The sequence below is a fragment of the Phocoena sinus genome, chromosome 12, assembly GCF_008692025.1.
Source record: "Phocoena sinus isolate mPhoSin1 chromosome 12, mPhoSin1.pri, whole genome shotgun sequence".
Classification (NCBI taxonomy): domain Eukaryota; kingdom Metazoa; phylum Chordata; class Mammalia; order Artiodactyla; family Phocoenidae; genus Phocoena; species Phocoena sinus.
Genome location: NC_045774.1, coordinates 19,501,846 through 19,519,154, shown reverse-complemented (window position 1 = coordinate 19,519,154; position 17,309 = coordinate 19,501,846). Strand labels below are relative to the sequence as shown.

The 17,309-nt window shown below is 43.1% G+C and overlaps 1 protein-coding gene across 5 annotated transcripts in view; it reads right to left on the bottom strand.

Moving 5' to 3' along the window:
• Positions 1-1,085: 1,085 nt before the first annotated feature.
• The window catches only part of EPM2A (EPM2A glucan phosphatase, laforin), a 157,103-nt gene continuing 140,879 nt past the window's right edge, over positions 1,086-17,309 (bottom strand). For all 5 annotated transcript variants that reach the window (XM_032650945.1, XM_032650946.1, XM_032650943.1 and 2 more), the window contains 2 exons: positions 11,492-11,733; positions 1,086-3,528 (listed from right to left, as the gene is read on the bottom strand). In XM_032650945.1, coding sequence (XP_032506836.1) covers positions 3,251-3,528; positions 11,492-11,733 — 520 coding nt within the window. In that variant the 3' untranslated portion in view covers positions 1,086-3,250. The remainder of the gene's footprint in view (positions 3,529-11,491; positions 11,734-17,309) is intronic.

Below are 17,309 nucleotides of genomic sequence, written 5' to 3'. Positions count from 1 at the left end.
ATAGATGGATACTTAGCATGACCCCCTATCCTGGGAACATAAACTTGACCCTAAATGCCTGTTTCTACATGCACATCTTCCTTCTCAATCCCCCCAATAGTATCATTATGAAAGGAACCACCTGCTTTTTCTTCTTTTGGAAACTTCGCTGCCCTTTGCTTTTTCTCATTTTAGCCACTTTTCTTCCACTTACTCTAGTTTCCATTAATCTTCCCACTAACTCTTCCCCACTAACAATACTGTCTGCTCTCACTCCCATGAACTTTCCTATGACCCCTCAATACCGCAATAAATCTCCTGACCTATCTACCTAGCTCATCCCTTTCCACCACCCTCAACTAAAGCTTTTTGCGGCAGGAAGACCCATTTGAGGTCTCTGAGACTTAGCTTGCTCCTCTATAAAATAAAGGAATTAAACAGATTATCTTCAAAGATACTTTCAGCTTTAACTTTTGATCAAACTGACTCTACGTTTAGCTATTCAGTATTCTTTCATGTGTGGAAGTTCTCATTTCCTAGCTAGCTCGTCCTCGATGTTTCCTTTCATTACTTCTTTATAGGTTCCAAAGTCCTAACCACATTTTTTCATCATTATTTCTTAGGCCAAGCCAAGTGGTTTTCACCCACACCTTAATGTTAGTCAAAAGAGCGTTTCTTTTCTTAAATTTTTCCTAACATTAGCACACAAAATAATTGAAGGATAATGTTTCAAGTCTAAAAGAAAGTAAACTTATTGGGACATCTCTTTACCCTGAGTGAGATCTTATGTTGTTCTTTGAAAAATCTGTGACTGGAAAGTTTTGTTAATGCCAGTGACGAGCAGCTAGTGGCACAACATCTGCTTTGATTTTCTCTGACACACCCTTGAGCTTTCCATCCTCACTTCTCTGTGGTGGCCTCACCTTTGACTTTCTTTTGTCCTGTAACTGCCAGTTTTGATCAGCTAATGAGAGCGACAAGGAAAAAACAATTTAGCTCGACCGAATGCCTCTTTTGACAAATAAGGAAACACAGTTTGTTCTTCTGGATTTCAGACTAAATTAACAACATTTTTTAAAAAATCCTGTACACAGAGGTCATTTTTAATGCTTTTATTTAACAAAAGCTCCAGGTGATTTTGAAATACATTGGACATTCCATTCATTGAGGATGAGAAGTTTTTCCAAAACATTTTCAATAGCCCTAAACTGATTTTGTCTATCAAAGCAAAAAAGGGGAAAATCCACCCCAAAAAAGTCTTTCTATGGTGGAGGTTACGTAGCTGGACTTCATAGGCATTCAAGAAACTCTCACACACACACATTTATATAATTAGTTAGAAATATTCCATTTTTAAGATTAAATTTTACATAACACATTATGACTATGGGTTACTCGAATACCATAGTTATTTCTACTTATTTTTAGCAAGAGAACTAGACTTCACATTACTTAATCCTGGCTTATAAATCTAACTTTGTAAAACTAGGATACATGTGTACTGTCTAGCCTTCTCTGCCCAAATTAAATGCCATCGCCTTTGAGTCCCAGTTATAAGATGCCTCTCCCTCCTCTGAACTCCACTGGGACTTACCTTTCGTCCTGCTTTTCCCCATACTTCCTAAATCAGAGTCTCTCATATCTATCAATAAATGTTTATGGAAGAAAAGGAGGAGGAGAAAAATAAATAAGCATTTTAGTTTAACAGAAAAAGTATGGGCTTTGAGTCAGACAAATCTAGTTTTGTATCTTATTTCATCTATTTATTCACCATGTGATAGAGGACAGTTGATTTAATCTCTCTGGGTCTTAGTTTCCTCATCTGTGTAATGAAGAAAATAAAATCTCCCTCATAAGGTACCATGAAGATTACATTAAATAAGATTTAAAGCATCTAGCACACAAGAAGTGCCCAATAAAAGTTACTTCCCCTTCCGCATTCCAGCAAATCATTACTAGTTCAATCCTGCAGTGCACCTGATTGAACACAGGGCTTTTTCTAGGCTATGAGCTTTTTGAAGACAACATCTTATTAATCTTTATATTTCCTATAGAGCCCAGGATAGTGAGTTGCATAGTCTGGAGGCACAGTAACTGTGTTTTGTATTAAACTGAGGGATAACGCCTATGTTATCATTCCTAAACTGTGGATCACTCCTAAACTGTGGAACAATTGTCTGTGGACTTTGGCACTTGGGGCTCTTTTGGGAATACAGCTCCTCTTGTGAGCTATGTATGGCTCAGGCCACTCTGGCCTTGAGACAGCCCCCATGGTTTAAATTAGGATAACTGCTTTCCTGAATTCTATGGCAACTGGTCAGAACGCTGTTCCATTTCTTACTGTAAAAACTGCTGCAAAAAAATCGACCTTCCTCTGACAGAGACTGAACTCTGTGCTGGCAAAACCACAGGTTGTGTTGAAAAAGAGCGGAGTCAAATAAACCCGGGTGATAAACTCCAGCTTGTCCCTCACCAGCCATGAGACCTTGGGCACGCTCCCTCTGCTTCCGGAGCCTCAGCTAAAACAAATAGAGATAATAATGCTACTGAGGCTGTCACACAGGGTTGTGGGTAGAGAAGGAAGGCGAGGCCTTGGAACACATTTTAACAACCATGAAGCAGAATGCAAAAAAAAAAAAAAATCTAGAAAGTCATCACTTTGGGTCATACGAGGCTCTCACTTTATCATAGCCTAGGCTCCCGCCCACACTTATTCCCTTCTTTGGTCAAATGACCAACCTTCTTACTTTATAATTCCATCTCAGTTCAGCAGAAAAGCTGAGCATGTATGTACGTGTGTGTGTGTGTACGTGTGTGTGTGTGTGTGTGTGTGCATGGACACACGCAGTGATGCCATCTACATAACTCCCAACCTTTTCTTCCGCAAGACAAGTCACAACGCAACAAGCAAGGGCAGTCGTGCATTCACAGTACCGCACAGCAGCCACCATGCTGCAGGGGCCGAGCCGCCTGCAGGCACAGAACCGCACCCATTCACTTTCTGTCTGATGCCAGAACCACACTGCACAGTTCAGCTGCTTGTGGACTTTTCTTGTGTGTCAATTACAGCTTCCTTTGTAAAATATTCCAAAGAAGATACAGCTCAATCAAAGCATAACCAAAAGTCAGTGCCAGACTAAAGAAGGCAGGTCAGGGGAGAAGCCAAGACCCGTCTTTCCAGTTGAGGAAGAATCTTGGTTTCTAGGTCATTTACAAGCATCACTCCAGACTTCATAAGGAAACCGGGAGGGAGGGGAGGCAGATCCGTCACCTATACATCGCATATAGAAGACCGAACCTTCCCAAATTTCTGATAAAAGTCTTCCTCTGCCCGGGCCAAGGCGTCTTCATCAATGTACACAGCCGGCCTTTTGGCCACGAGGAAGTACTGCACCTTCCTGCGATTCCATCCCAGCACGTACTGGAGCCAGCCGCAGATGGCGGCGGTGGAGCGGCCCACCCCGGCGTTGCAGTGCACGTACACGGTGTGTCCGTTCTCAAGCAGCGCATGGAGGAGACACACCGCCTGTGGCAGCATCTGGACGCGGCCTGGGATTGAGAGAGCACAGCACAGACCAGTGAGAAGTGAACTCCCTGTTGCCGCTAATAGTCACTCCTCCAGAGCACCGAGAAATCACAATGTTTTGGCGGGAGGGGCAGGGATGTTGGAGCTTGCTTCACTCCTTTGTTTTGAAAGAAAAGGTGAGACAAGACCAAAACCTGCTAATTATAAAGTGGAAAGAGCAGCCAGAGGCAATAGGTCAGCTCTGAACCTTCACTTGATTTTCCTTTGAATGACGTCTGCATCCGTGCAAATCTCCCTTCAAAGATAATTTCACTACCGCCTATCCTCAGAAGAATGGATTTTTACATTCATCAGAATGGTCTGTACAGACTGGGCAGAGGTTTAAAGGATTTCAAAGAGAAGCTCACAGGTCCTGTCACCTGAATTTCCTTTAATCCAAAAGCATCTTCCAGGTAAATCCAAAACAGAGTTAGTCCACATTGGTTAAAGGAGTCAATCTGGCTCTTTCAACATAGGCTAATTTTAATTTGTCCAATGAAATGGCTAACTTATTAACTGATACATGTGGGATAGCCAGTCATTCATGTATTCCCTCACGATGCAGTGTGTATTAAAATGGATTCAGGGCTTCCCTGGTGGCGCAGTGGTTGAGAGTCCGCCTGCCGATGCAGGGGACACGGGTTCGTGCCCCGGTCCGGGAGGATCCCACGTGCCGCGGAGCGGCTGGGCCCGTGAGCCATGGCCGCTGAGCCTGCGCGTCCGGAGCCTGTGCTCCGCAACAGGAGAGGCCACAACAGTGAAAGGCCCGCGTACCGCAAAAAAAAAACCAAAACAAACAAAAAGACGGATCCAATTTCTCCTTTACTGTGCAATTATGATTATAGGTGTTGCTGCTCTATGGCTACTATCTTGATGATTAGAGGATCCAACGTCTTCCCCTCGTCACACTGAGACGGGATATACAATGCTCTGCTGAGGCTCGTTGGACTCAGGCCCTTTTCATCATTCTAGGGACAGAGAGCCCCCTAGAACCAGCACACTCCTGGATGCCTGGAGTTTCTTCTGCTCATAGATTCTCAGAGCAAAATGAATTTAGTGCATTATTTTGGAGAGTGGAGGATGGTCATTATAAATTGCTTCAAGAAGCAATTAAAGAGGGAAACTATACAGAGTCCTGGATGAAAACTCTGTGCTATGACCTCACATTCTCCAGCTGCTCTCGTCCTCAACCACATGGAGACACCACAGTCCTGGGGCGATCTTCCAAGGGCCACAGAGAATGCCCTGTCCAGCCCTCACATTGCCATCCCGTTGGATGACGGCAGAGGTGGGAAAAACCCCTCCCTCAAATGGTTTCATGAGGCCTGGAATTCTCCCATGAGAGCTGCTCAAGGAAGTTTAGACTTTCCTTAGATGTCCTTTTTTAAAGTGCCTTGCAGGGACCAACACAACACATTGCAATCAGGCATCACCACCTTAGAAGGAGAGAGTTACCAAAATCCCATTGTGGCCTGAAGTCACCTCCCTGCTGGGGCAGCGGGTGGGAGGGGGCTAGCACTTGGCTTCAGGCTCAGCCTGCTCTGGGATCAGAGCAGGAGATCTATATGGAAGCCAGATAATATTCTAGTTTCTCCTGGTGCTCTGTTGCTGCCTCTGACTAAGGGATCTGAAGGCCCCACGCGGCAGTTTAGAGATGCTTTTAACAGGAATGCTTGAGGCAGAGCACACTTTGAAGTTCCTGAAGCTCCATCTCTTGCCAGTACCTGTTGCCACACTTTCATGTTCCCTGCCTTGTCCCTGAAGGCATCTGAATTGGAGACACACCAGCTCCAAGCCTTGATTGATTTCTCAGAGTCCAAACATAAACTTTAATTGATCTATGCTTCTGCGCTTGGTTGCAGGGTGATCTGAGGTTAGAGCTAGGTGGGCCTGCCATTCAGTCAGTTACTCATGGCCCTCTCCTAGAGGCAGTAAGTATCTCCGGAGATGTAACAAGGCAGAAGACACCATATGTACCAGAGAGGTGTCTCACTGTATGTCTCAGGGAAAGGACTATTTGGTCCACCATTTGAGTTGAGGGATCAGAGGCGGCAAAACCTCCAAGGTCTGTTTGAGTGGCCCTGCTGATAAGGGTGAGGCCTGTTCAAGGGCACAGCTTTTGTTCCGCTGAGGGCATGTTAGAGGTTTACTTCAAGTGATGTTGTCCAGGAAGGGAACTACCAGTGACGGATCTGGGAAGCTTGGGTCACTCCTGCTTCTGCCAAAGTTGGCATCACTTTTCAAGTTCCCTGTTACGGCTGCCTCTCCAGTTACCATGTTCATTGCCAGGAAATAAACATAAACATTTTTAATATGGGTTTCCATCAAATGCCAAATACACAAGTAAACCACAGTGGACATTTGCAGGAGGAGCTGCTGCAGAGTCCCAGAGTCAATGCTCAGCTCTTCCAGCATCCGTGGAGCCAGCCTGCCCCGGCCACGTCTATATGGACCCATCAGGATCCCTTCCGCTGACCTTCACCCTGGCCAGAGGTTCCCCAAGGAAGGGTCTGCACCAAATGGCCGAAATGACCTAGTATCTCCCCCTCTCCTTTTTATCTGTAAAAGATTCTTCAACAGGTATGTACACAGCTTAGCAGTTGAAAAGGGATTTGTGTTAGTTTAAGGTTCAACTGCTCAGACACATAATCCTGGAATGTAAATGTCAGCTGCCACGTGGAAACTCCAGCAGGCTCCCAGTTTAAACACAGGTCTCACCCACCAGTGGTCTTCTCCTAGAATCACTCGGCCGTCCCACTTAAGAACTGTCAAACAATTATTTAAATAACATAAAGAATGAATAAAGAATAAAAAGGAGCACCGGAGAAGCAGTCTGTCTAGGGGGCCCACCCCTCTCAGCCTGGCTTCAGCTGGAGCCCTCCTTTACTTTGACCCTGTTTTGATTGATGACAGCTAACACATACTGAGCCTCTTCTACCTGCCAAGCGCTGATCTAAGCACTCTGTGTGCAATAGCTCCTTTATGGCTACCTCTCAACAGCTATGAGGTTGGTACTATTATTATCCTCAGTTATATCTGAGATTTGCCCAAGGTTATTCCCTAATGGCCACCTCCAACCCAGCCATCCAGATTCTAAAGCCTCTGGTTTTAACCTCTGTACTACTGTCCTTCCCTAACCTACCTGGTCAATGGCACTTGCTAGCCACTATGCTGTCAATCTGAATTTTCAGTCAGTCCCTGCCCCCCACTTACCTGGTTATGCTGCGGCTCTCACTCCTGTGGGACAGTAACACCCTCTGTGAGACTCAGCACCTCTGCCCCTACCCTAGAGGGGCCATCTGTGCCCTACAGGCGCATGTCCTTCTGCTTGAAAACCCATCCTAGGGAGGCTGAGCTAATACGTAACCCACCAAGGAATCACAAGACGGTCCCCAGGGTCAGGGCTCACACAGTAAAGCCAGCGTCAACCAGATCCCCTAATTTTTATGTTTCATATATTTAGGCTCCATATAGAATTTAATTTGATAAAATGTTTCCATTTTTAAAAACAATAACACCCCAAGGCAAAAGAGAACCACTGATTTTTTAATGTGAAATATTCCAAATTTTAAGTGTTGGCAACTAAGTTGAAAATTTTAAAGCCTGTGCAGGTCCAACAAAACACTCTACCATCTGTGATTCTTACTTTGGAATTTAAAACAAGCCTTGACTCTCCACAGATGCTCAATAAACACTCATTAAATACATGAATTAAAACAATGTAAAAAAACCCGTTAATACCGATTTGATCTGAGACAGTCCGAGACCCCTCTTATCTAAATTTCTGGTCCACATCTCCTCCAGGCTAATCCAACTCTGGAATGATTAAAAGCTACCTGAAAACATGCAATGAGCAAGCAAGCACAGGTGAGAAAGGGGACAAGGGCATGGTGGGGCAGCCTGAGGCATGAGGGGGCCTGAAATAAGTGGGAGTGGGGGGTCCCTAAAGATATCTGAGGTTGACCTAAGTCTGACCCTGAACGAAATCATTCCTGGCACAACTTTCAGCCTTCCAACACACACACACACACACACACACACATCTTTCCTTTCTTAATCCAGAGGCAGATTTATCGCTGAATATATTACTATTTTATTTGAGCATATCTTCTTTTCCTTAATATTGATAAGGTCTATGTTATCTGTAACGTAGAAACTGAAGAACTTGGCACTAATATTATAGTCCCAACTTTGGAATTCTGAAAGCACTTTCATATCAATTATTTTATTCTATTGTTATAACCGTGTAAGTCTGCAATTATTATTCCCCATTTTCCAAGTGCAGGAACAAGCCTGCCCGTATCACACGATGGTGATAAGGCTCAAGCCCGGGCGGTGAGGCTCCAAGGCCAGTATCTCCGCCTCATGGCAGCACTGAATTTAGCATGCTGAGTCAGAGAAAGAACTAAGACTGTGACCACAGATGAGTGGCTCTGGGGAGCATGTTAACCCATTTGGGAGACAAGGGTAAACCATTTGTTATAAACAGCACTGCGCTTACAGAGGTCAAAACCCAATCTGAGTACTTCCCGTGTGAAGGAAAACTGACTTTTAATGAACAGATTTTATGTTTTCAGGTGAGTGCTAGATTTGGGAGCTTTTTGTTCCTCAGGTGAAAGACACAAATCAAAAGAAAAGAAAAGAAAAGGAAAACCCTAAACAGCCCCAGTCCCACTGCATAGGACAAAAAGTACAAGAGAAAGAATCGATGGCACAGTTGACTGTACCAGGGCTGTGACAACCAGTGGTGACAGTCAGGCCTAACAAACTGTCTTCTTTCTCAGACTTTATCTGACAGCATTATGCTGCGGCTCAAAACACTTCCAGATGGATTTTTCTCTAGAGTTCTAAAAATATTCAGCTGAATTAATCTGTGTGTTCATTGTGCTAATGTTGTGAGCCACGGAGATTGATCTATTGGTCAGAAATTCCTCGGCGACTCAGGAGTGTTGTTAACTCTTTGATTACTCCCCCAGGTTATGCTGAACCAAAGAAACCCTTTATTTAGTCTTGGGGTTTGGCCTTTTTCAAGTGGGAGCTTTCATTTTGCTGCCATTTCATGTTTCCAAAGTGCCTCAGGGTGGAAGACACTCCGTTGTATGACTGGGTCCTGGTGACTCCGTAACCTCCCCCACCCCACCCCACCCCTGACAAAGGTTTTCATACCATTACAGCGGGTCTTTGGAGGTAGAATTTTCCACCAGGCTTCTGTATATTCCCAAACTATCGAGCAAATTGCCTATCAGTCAGCAGGGTTCTGGAGAATCAGTGCATGGGGTGGAGCAGGCCATATTCATCTCAGCTTCTCTGAGCCTCGTCTCACATCCTACTCCAACAGGATAACAATGCTCTAAGATGACGACCAAAGAAGCAAAAATCAAAACACTCCCAAGAAGCTACAGGCACACTGTCCTAACGACCTTCTCCATTTTGAAACCAGAGAAACAAACTGGACAGGGCAGATATGGCCTAGATTCGACCAGGGCTCTTCTGTGCAAATAAGGTGGGTTTTTTTTTTTTTTTTTAATTCCTTGAAAAAAGACAGAGCTCTTGCAGCTGAATCAAGCTCCTTTGGATCGGCATTAATTACCAAGAAGAGTAACCAAACTATCTCCTCCTTCAGGAAGAAAAATTATACATCCCCAGTGACAGTTCAGTTCAGACAGACCCACAAAGGGGTCTAGCCCAGACAGGAGGACCATAAAGATTCATTAAGAGCCAAGATGGCCAAGGTCCTGGGACACTCTGGGGTGACAAGCTACCTCCCTGGAAACTCGTGACTTTGTCTAACTCCAGCTGACGATGTACGTGACAGACTGAAGTGCGGGTGGTGGTCTGCAGAAAGTGCATGAAGAGTCCACGTGAGCACGTAGAGAAGCTTCATCGTATGGTGTCAGGAGCAATGTTCTGAGCCTGACTGCCTGGGTTGAAATCCAGGCTGTGTCTCTGCTATGTGACACAGGCCAGGTTACTTAACTTTTTTGTACCTCATTCTCTTCCTCTGCAAAATGCAGATAACTACAACATCTGCCTGGACTCTTGTCTTGAGAATTAAATGAGCTAATGTATGAAATTACTGAGAAGAGTGTTTGATACATAATGTACTTTGCGGGGAAGAGGGCTGATGATAGAGACGCTTCCTCCCTGGCCATCACTGTCTTCCTTCTTTCCCCCAGAATAGCAGTTCACCCAACTCCTTCAGCCTGCACCAGTCCATAGCTCTCTGCTGCCCCCTGCTGACATCTGGTTGATATGATTCGTGTAACTTGTTCTCTTGGCTCCACTCCTTTCTACAAACAAGAACCCTCCTCCACAGCCAGGCTGACATACAGATTGTTCCTCTAAAATACCATGCCTCTGGGCCTTGGTTGTTCCTTCCACCTGGCATGCTCTCTCTCCCTCTACCTGGACCTGCTACGCCCACCTCAAATCCCAGGATACTCATGTAGCCTCCCTGCGCTCTGCCGTAAAAGAGCTCCTCCCACGCTATAACCCTTCTAGTGCGCAGGGCTCATCTCTCTCATCACATTCTTCTTTCTACTATAATTAGTTTTGAACTTGCCTTACTGCCTCTTACCATGAGATCAAAAGTGTGCCTTGGGCTTCCTTGGTGGTGCAGTGGTTAAGAATACGCCTGCCATTGCGGGGGACAAGGGTTTGAGCCCTGGTCTGGGAAGTTTCCACATGCCACAGAGCAGCTAAGCCCATGAGCCACAACTACTGAGCCCACGTGCCACAGCTACTGAAGCCCGGGCGCCTAGAGCCCGTGCTCTGCAACAAGAGAAGCCACCGCGATGAGAAGCCCGCGCACCGCAACAAAGAGTAGCCCCCGCTCGCCGCAACTAGAGAAAGCCCGTGTGCAGCAATGAAGACCCAACACAGCCAAAAAAAAAAAAAAAAAAAGTGTGCCTATTTATCTCTGTTTCCCTGGCAGCATCCATGTCACACCCTACTTCCCTCTTCACAAAGACACGCTCAGCCAGTGTTTGTGCAGTAAATGAAGCGTCACTATTGCCACCCTGCCCCGAGCTGCGTTCTCTCTCATTATCTCTCACCTTACCTACTGCAGTCGCCTCCTAACTGGCGTCCCCAGATCAGCTGGGACCCACTCCGACATTCTCTACACTGCAAACGAAGGGCACTTTTAGAGGGGAAAAGAAAAGTTAACTTGACATCTCCCAGCCTCCCGCCCTTTCAACTGCTTCTCACTGCTTTAGGATAGCATCTAAAGTTTTTATTGTGCCCCAAATCCTGCAAGACTCTGTTCCCTCCTTCCCAGCCCTGCAGCCAAACTGGCCTTCTTTCAGTTCCTCCAACACTCTGTGCTCTCCTGCAACGGGAATTCTTCCCAAGCTGTTCCCTCTGCCTGGAAGCCTCTTTCCCACCTCACCCGTGCCAACTCCCGCTTCAGATCTCAGCTCAAACACACCCGAGAAAACCTTCTCTGGCCCTTCTTCCTAGGTCTGATTTGCCTGCCTAGGCTCTCACAGCAATATCTATGTATCTTTCTAACCAAAAACTCATCATAGCTTTACAACTCTATTTGTAGTCATTTGATTAACGCTTGTCTGCCCTATAGAACTAGAAGCTCCATGAGGACAGGAGTTGTGCCTGCTTTTCCTCACTGTTGTATTCCCAACCACCAGCCTAGGGCCCCACACATAGTTGATACACAGTAAATACATGTTTAATGAATAAATAAATCAAAGGACCCATGTTAAACAGAATCTAAGCCAAGGTGTCAAAAGATATATATATTAAATAAATTAAACCAAAATCCTTATATTTATTCCATATCTGTCATTCACGTTTAGGTCATTCAATTATAGACAGCAAGGTAGGTAGGTAGATAGGCAGACAGATAGACAGACAGACAGGCGAAAAACCAGCAAGGGCTTCTTTGAAACACATTCAACGAGGAGCCAGAAAGCTCCTTCTCATGCTTACCTTCAGTGCTCATATCCGGTGTCGGCATCCAGATGTAGGCCAGGCCTTCTTCCTTATACAGCTTAATCATAGTGTCAGGAGTCATGGGTTCTGGGTAGCGGTTACAGCCTGAGGAATTCTGTACAATATCCCATTCTGTCTGGAAGTTCATTACAGCCGTAATCCCCAGTTCATGCTTCAGTTTGATGGTTACATGTTCCACTTGGCGAGGGCAGCTACCCAGCCAGATATTTGGTAGAATTCTAATAAGAACACATGGAGTCAACTATTACTATTGTTGGTGTTATAGGAGCTGCATAAAACATGTAGTGTTAAAAGGCAATTAACCTTTAAAGCTGGAACAGGAAAAGCTGTATTAAGAATATGAGAACCAAGATTATTAGCAAAAGACTGAAACACTGGTGGTGGTGTTTTGGGGGAAACAAATGATTCAATTAACTAGAACGCCAGGAAATAAGCATTAGCAAACCAAATCTAGCAATATATTAAAGTACGTCCACCAAGTTATACCTATTCCAGGAATGTATATGTGGTTCAATATTAGGAAACCCATCAACATATTTCAAATACTAACAAATTAAATGTAAAACTCCTATGATTAATTCTGGAAAATATGTGCTAAAATTCAGCATTCATTCCTGTTTAAAACTCTACACAAAAATTTCAAATAGCATGAGGTTAACAGAAACTAATAATCAACAATCTTCTTGTAAATAAAATCAAAGTAAAGATTATTTCCATCAGTAACAACATTGTATGATTCACTTAATGCTACAATGTAAGAAGAGGAAATGTAACTCTGAAAAAGAGATTAAACTACAAAAGCTATGAAAAATATTAAAAGTATTAAGATATCTGGATGAAGAAAAATATAAAAAATCAAGCAACCATTCTCTGTACTACCATAGCCAGGTAGAAATAGAATGGGAGGACCAGGGAAATTTTCATTCAAAAATAACAACAAAGGCTTCCCTGGTAGTGCAGTGGTTGAGAGTCCGCCTGCCGATGCAGGCGACACGGGTTCGTGCCCCGGTCCGGGAGGATCCCACATGCTGCGGAGCGGCTGGGCCCATGAGCCATGGCCGCTGAGCCTGCGCGTCCGGAGCCTGTGCTCCGCAACGGGAGAGGCCACAACAGTGAGAGGCCTGCGTACCGCAAAAACAAAACAAAACAAACAAACAAACAAAAAACAAAATTATAAAACATCTAGGAATACCTTTAACCAGAAAGCACTATAAAATTTTATTAGAGGACATTATGAAAACAACAACGAATAAATAGAGAGACATACTGTGATATTGTGATTTATAATAAGAAATATATATTTGCTCTTCATAACCATTTCCGGCACAGAGCTCCTAAAACCATTGAAATTTCCTAAGTGATGAGAGCTGTAACGGTGTCTTTTGTTAATGAGGTAACTTTTGGAATACACCCAAGCATGGAGACTGGTTGCCAGGGGGTACCAACCTTGTGATTAGAGAGTTGGAATTTTCATCCCACCCCCTGACCTCCTGGGAGGGAAGAGGGGCTGGAGGTTGAATCAATCACCTTTGGCCAATGATTTTATTACCCATGCCTATGAAATGAAGCCTCCATAAAAACCCAAAAGAACAGGGTTTGCGGAGCCTCCAGGTTGGTGAACACATGGAACTGAGAGAGGGCCCTGCCCTTTTCCCCATGCTTCACCTAGGTGTCTCTTATATCTGACTGTCCCTGAGTTACATCCTTTTATAATAAACTGGTGATCTAGGAAGTAAAATGTTTATCTGAGTTCTGTGAGCTGCTCTAGAAAATTAATGAAACTTGAGTCTAAGGAGAGGTATGGGGAATCTCCAATCTGTAGCCAGTCAGAAACACGGGTAACAACCTGGGTTTGCGACTGGCTTCTGAAGGCAGGTTGGGGGCTGGGTCTTGTGTGACTGAACCCTTAACCTGTGGAATCTGATGCTGTCTGTAGGTAGGTAGTGTCAGAATTGCATTGAACTGCAGGACACCAAGCTGGTCTCTGGAGAATTGCTTGGATATGTGAGAACACTCCCTACCCCGTACATTGGAATTAGGTCCCAGGACCCAAAAGATATACCACGCTCTTTAGTTGCAAGACTTAAAATCATAAAATGTAAGTATCTTAAAAATGTAAATATTTTCCAAATTAATATATAAATTGAACACGTTATTATAATCTGTTGCATATGGTATATGTTGTCTTGTTCACTGATTATTTCACATGTGTACATTCTCTCCAGAACTAATAGGTGAATAATCTATTTCAAACTTTACTTGATTCATGTAACCTAGAACCTTACTAGGTTCATTACAGGGCGTTCAGACTATAGTCCTTAGATGACGGTGGCAGGCATCACGGATGCTCACCAGTGTTCCCAGGTATCCCATTTCAAGCATGGAGGACTAAACTTCCTCTCCACCTCAAAGTTAGATATGGCCACGTGACTTGCTTTTGTCGATAAAACGTAAGCTGAAGTGACCAGTGTGACTTCAGAGGGACATACTTAAGACCTTATGCATGATCTTCCACTCCCTCTTTCCCTGCTGCAATGAGTATGAAGGCACATGTGGATGCTGAGCTTCTAGGAGCTGAAGTCACCTGGATGGTAACCTAACTCAGGGAGGACAGCAGCCCAGAGAGCTAACAGCTCATTGTGTTAAGCCAATTTGGGCATTGTTTGTTACCACAGCCTAACTTGACTTGTTCTGACTAATATAAAGGCTAAATAAACTAATTGCTTAAAGTCTCTAATATGCAGGGAAGAAACAGAGCAGAGGGACTACACTTTTATTTAGTTACTTTCATTTTAAGTTTAGAGCAGTCATTCTCAATTGGGAACAGTTTTGCTTCCCGAAGGATATCTGACAGTGATTATGGGGACATTTTTGATTGTCACACTGGGTGGTGCTACTGACATCTAGTAGATGGAGACCAGAGATGTTGCTAAGCATCCTGCAATGCACTGGACAGCCCCACAACAATTATCTTCTCCAAAATGTCAATAAAGTGGAGGTTAGGAAACCTTCATTTAGGGGAGTAAAAGTGGACTAGAACTCTTTACTTTTTGTAGGAAGAAAAGGAATGTGGAGCTGGAGTAAGACCAACATACCTGACACAGAATTTGTAGCTCATCAGCTACAATATTCTGATGATAATATGATTCCATGTCGTATTTGGAAATATATAAGTATGCATGTATGTGTGTATATGAAGAGAGATATAGAGAATGAAGCAAAAGCCTAATATTAGATAGCTGAACAGCAGGATAACATGTTAAGTGTGGCATAATGGAAAGGGCACTAAACACAAGCTAGAAAAACTAGGTTCAAATACCAATTTTAGCACAGTATTTTTAAAAGCACTTGGTAGTAACTGTCTGACCTTAGGCCAACCTATTTATCATCTCTGAGCCTTTGGTGTGCTCATCTTTAAAATGGGTCTCAAAATAACTAATTCACAGGAATTTTGTAAGGAGTAAATACAATTAAGTAATGTATTTGAATAAGTCTGACACTAGTGGATACACAATAAATACCAGTGGACTTTATGTCTAGTTATTATAATTTACCTATTTTAGTAATTTATTTGATATTGAAATGACTATTGATATAATTTTTCATTGTCCTATATATCCTTCGTTTGAATGCTGCAGAGCGTAGACTATTCACCCTATTTTATAATATGAAATCCAGCTAGTTATTCTCCTTTGGTTGTTGTTGTTGTCACTGTGGATGTTAACATTAAGAAGCCAACTGACTAATCCCCAAATGTGGGTATTATTCATCCTCAATGAAAATATCTTACAAGGGCGAGCATCATCTTTCTAAAGCTTGAACCCTACTTACTCTCCAAGAGAGGATAAACCAATTTTTATTGCCGCTTGGGTTCTAAGTATAATAGGTTATTAGGAATTTCCTTGTGGATATTGAGGATTATTATGGAAGCAATAAAAGGATACAATTTAAAACAAAGAGAAACCCAGGTGCTGTGAAGAAGGGCACAGGATCCAAAGTTTTTTTTAAACTTTATTTCTGACTCCAAAGAATTCTCAGACACCGCATTGGGCCCAGTGAACTGAGAGAAAGACCACCAGCAGGGACACATTTAGAGTATCCCAGAGGTACGCTTGGCCAGGACACTGTTAGCTGAGTATTTGGTCTTTGCAGGAATGGAAACTTCACATCCCCTGGGTCGTTGCCCCTACACTCCGGCTGTTCAGTGAGAGTAGGAACCTTCCCCTGTGTAGATGTTCCATCCTTCCTTCCATTATTCCATAAAGATTCCTCCTGCAGCAACCTGCTGGATGCCTAGTAGGTAATAGTGTTGGGCTGCTTTACCTATACTTTGGGGTTTAACTGAGCGTACTTGAGAACACTCAGCTGGAAAAAGAAGGAAGTGGACACCTCAGTTATACAACCTTCTGAACAACAGTGTACTTTTACTGTCCAAATCTTGAAGTGGACTGGTTACATATTAGAATGAATATTCATGACAGGTAAGCTAAATTCCAAATGTTATCCAGAGTTCTCTTGAGTACTGTACTCTTTGAGTGGGAGCATTTAGTATTCAACTAGTAAATAAATGCCAAAACAAAGTGGTTGGCATGCCAGATTTGCATATATACCAAAGAGTAGTTCATAGAGAGATATAAAGGGTAAATCAGGACACTTGACCCTATAAAATAAGAAATCAGAATCCAAAACCAGACTCAATATATAGATCACATTGTATTGCTAAATAAAAAGGTGTTATTTTATCATCTCATTCAGCCCTGGCCTTCAAATGCATTTAAACTAGCCAGTAACCTTAAGAAACTCAGAACAAATCAAAGATAAATAGGTCCAAAGTTGGTACCCTAACATATATATTTCCCACATCAAGTTTCTAATGGAAATAAGCCCTTGAAATACACACCCACACATACTCACTCACACACAAATAACACCAGTTTCTATACCAGATACTTCCAACTTTTACTTAACATAATTAATTCTTCCTCTAACAATGCTAGAAGCCAGAGTACATATTCAAGAAATTAATATAAAATAATTCCTGATTTTTTTAGAGTAAGATGTTCTGAACCTAGGAGGTGGATAACTAAAGATAAATTCTGAAAACAAGCAGTGTAGTGAAGGATAGAGAATTGAAGTTGTAAAGTAAATTATACTGAACCATTACATGGGATATAGAGACAAAATACTGGACTTGTTGGAAACACACAGATCAATAGATTCTACTTAGACAGATAAAGTGCCCTTTATATGCATCCTATTTCAGTTTGTTGTCTCTAATAGTAGGTGATACATTTCTAGTTACACGATACACTACAGTAATAAGATGCATGATGTCCTTTCTAAACAGTAATTAAACTTTTACTTCATTCAAAAGAGAATGATTTGACACCATTAAAAATCAATTTTTACTGATGTCATCTTAGTTTTAATCTTCTTTTGGTGTCAATGATACTTTAAATGATTTTTTAAATCAGGATTTTTTTGTAAAGGTGAGAAGAAATTTATTGAAATATAAGATTTAGGGAATAAAAAATCTTCTGTAAAGGTAGTTTTAATGCAAGACATACCAAACCTCAAAGATACAATAACAGAATAAAAAGCAGAGCTTAGGGCTTCCCTGGTGGTGCAGTGGTTGAGAATCCGCCTGCTGATGCAGGGGACATGGTTTCGTGCACTGGTCCGGGAAGATCCCACATGCCGTGGAGTGGCTGCTGGGCATGTGAGCCATGGCCACTGAGTCTGCACGTCCGGAGCCTGTGCTCCGCAACAGGAGAGGCCACAACAGCGAGAGGCC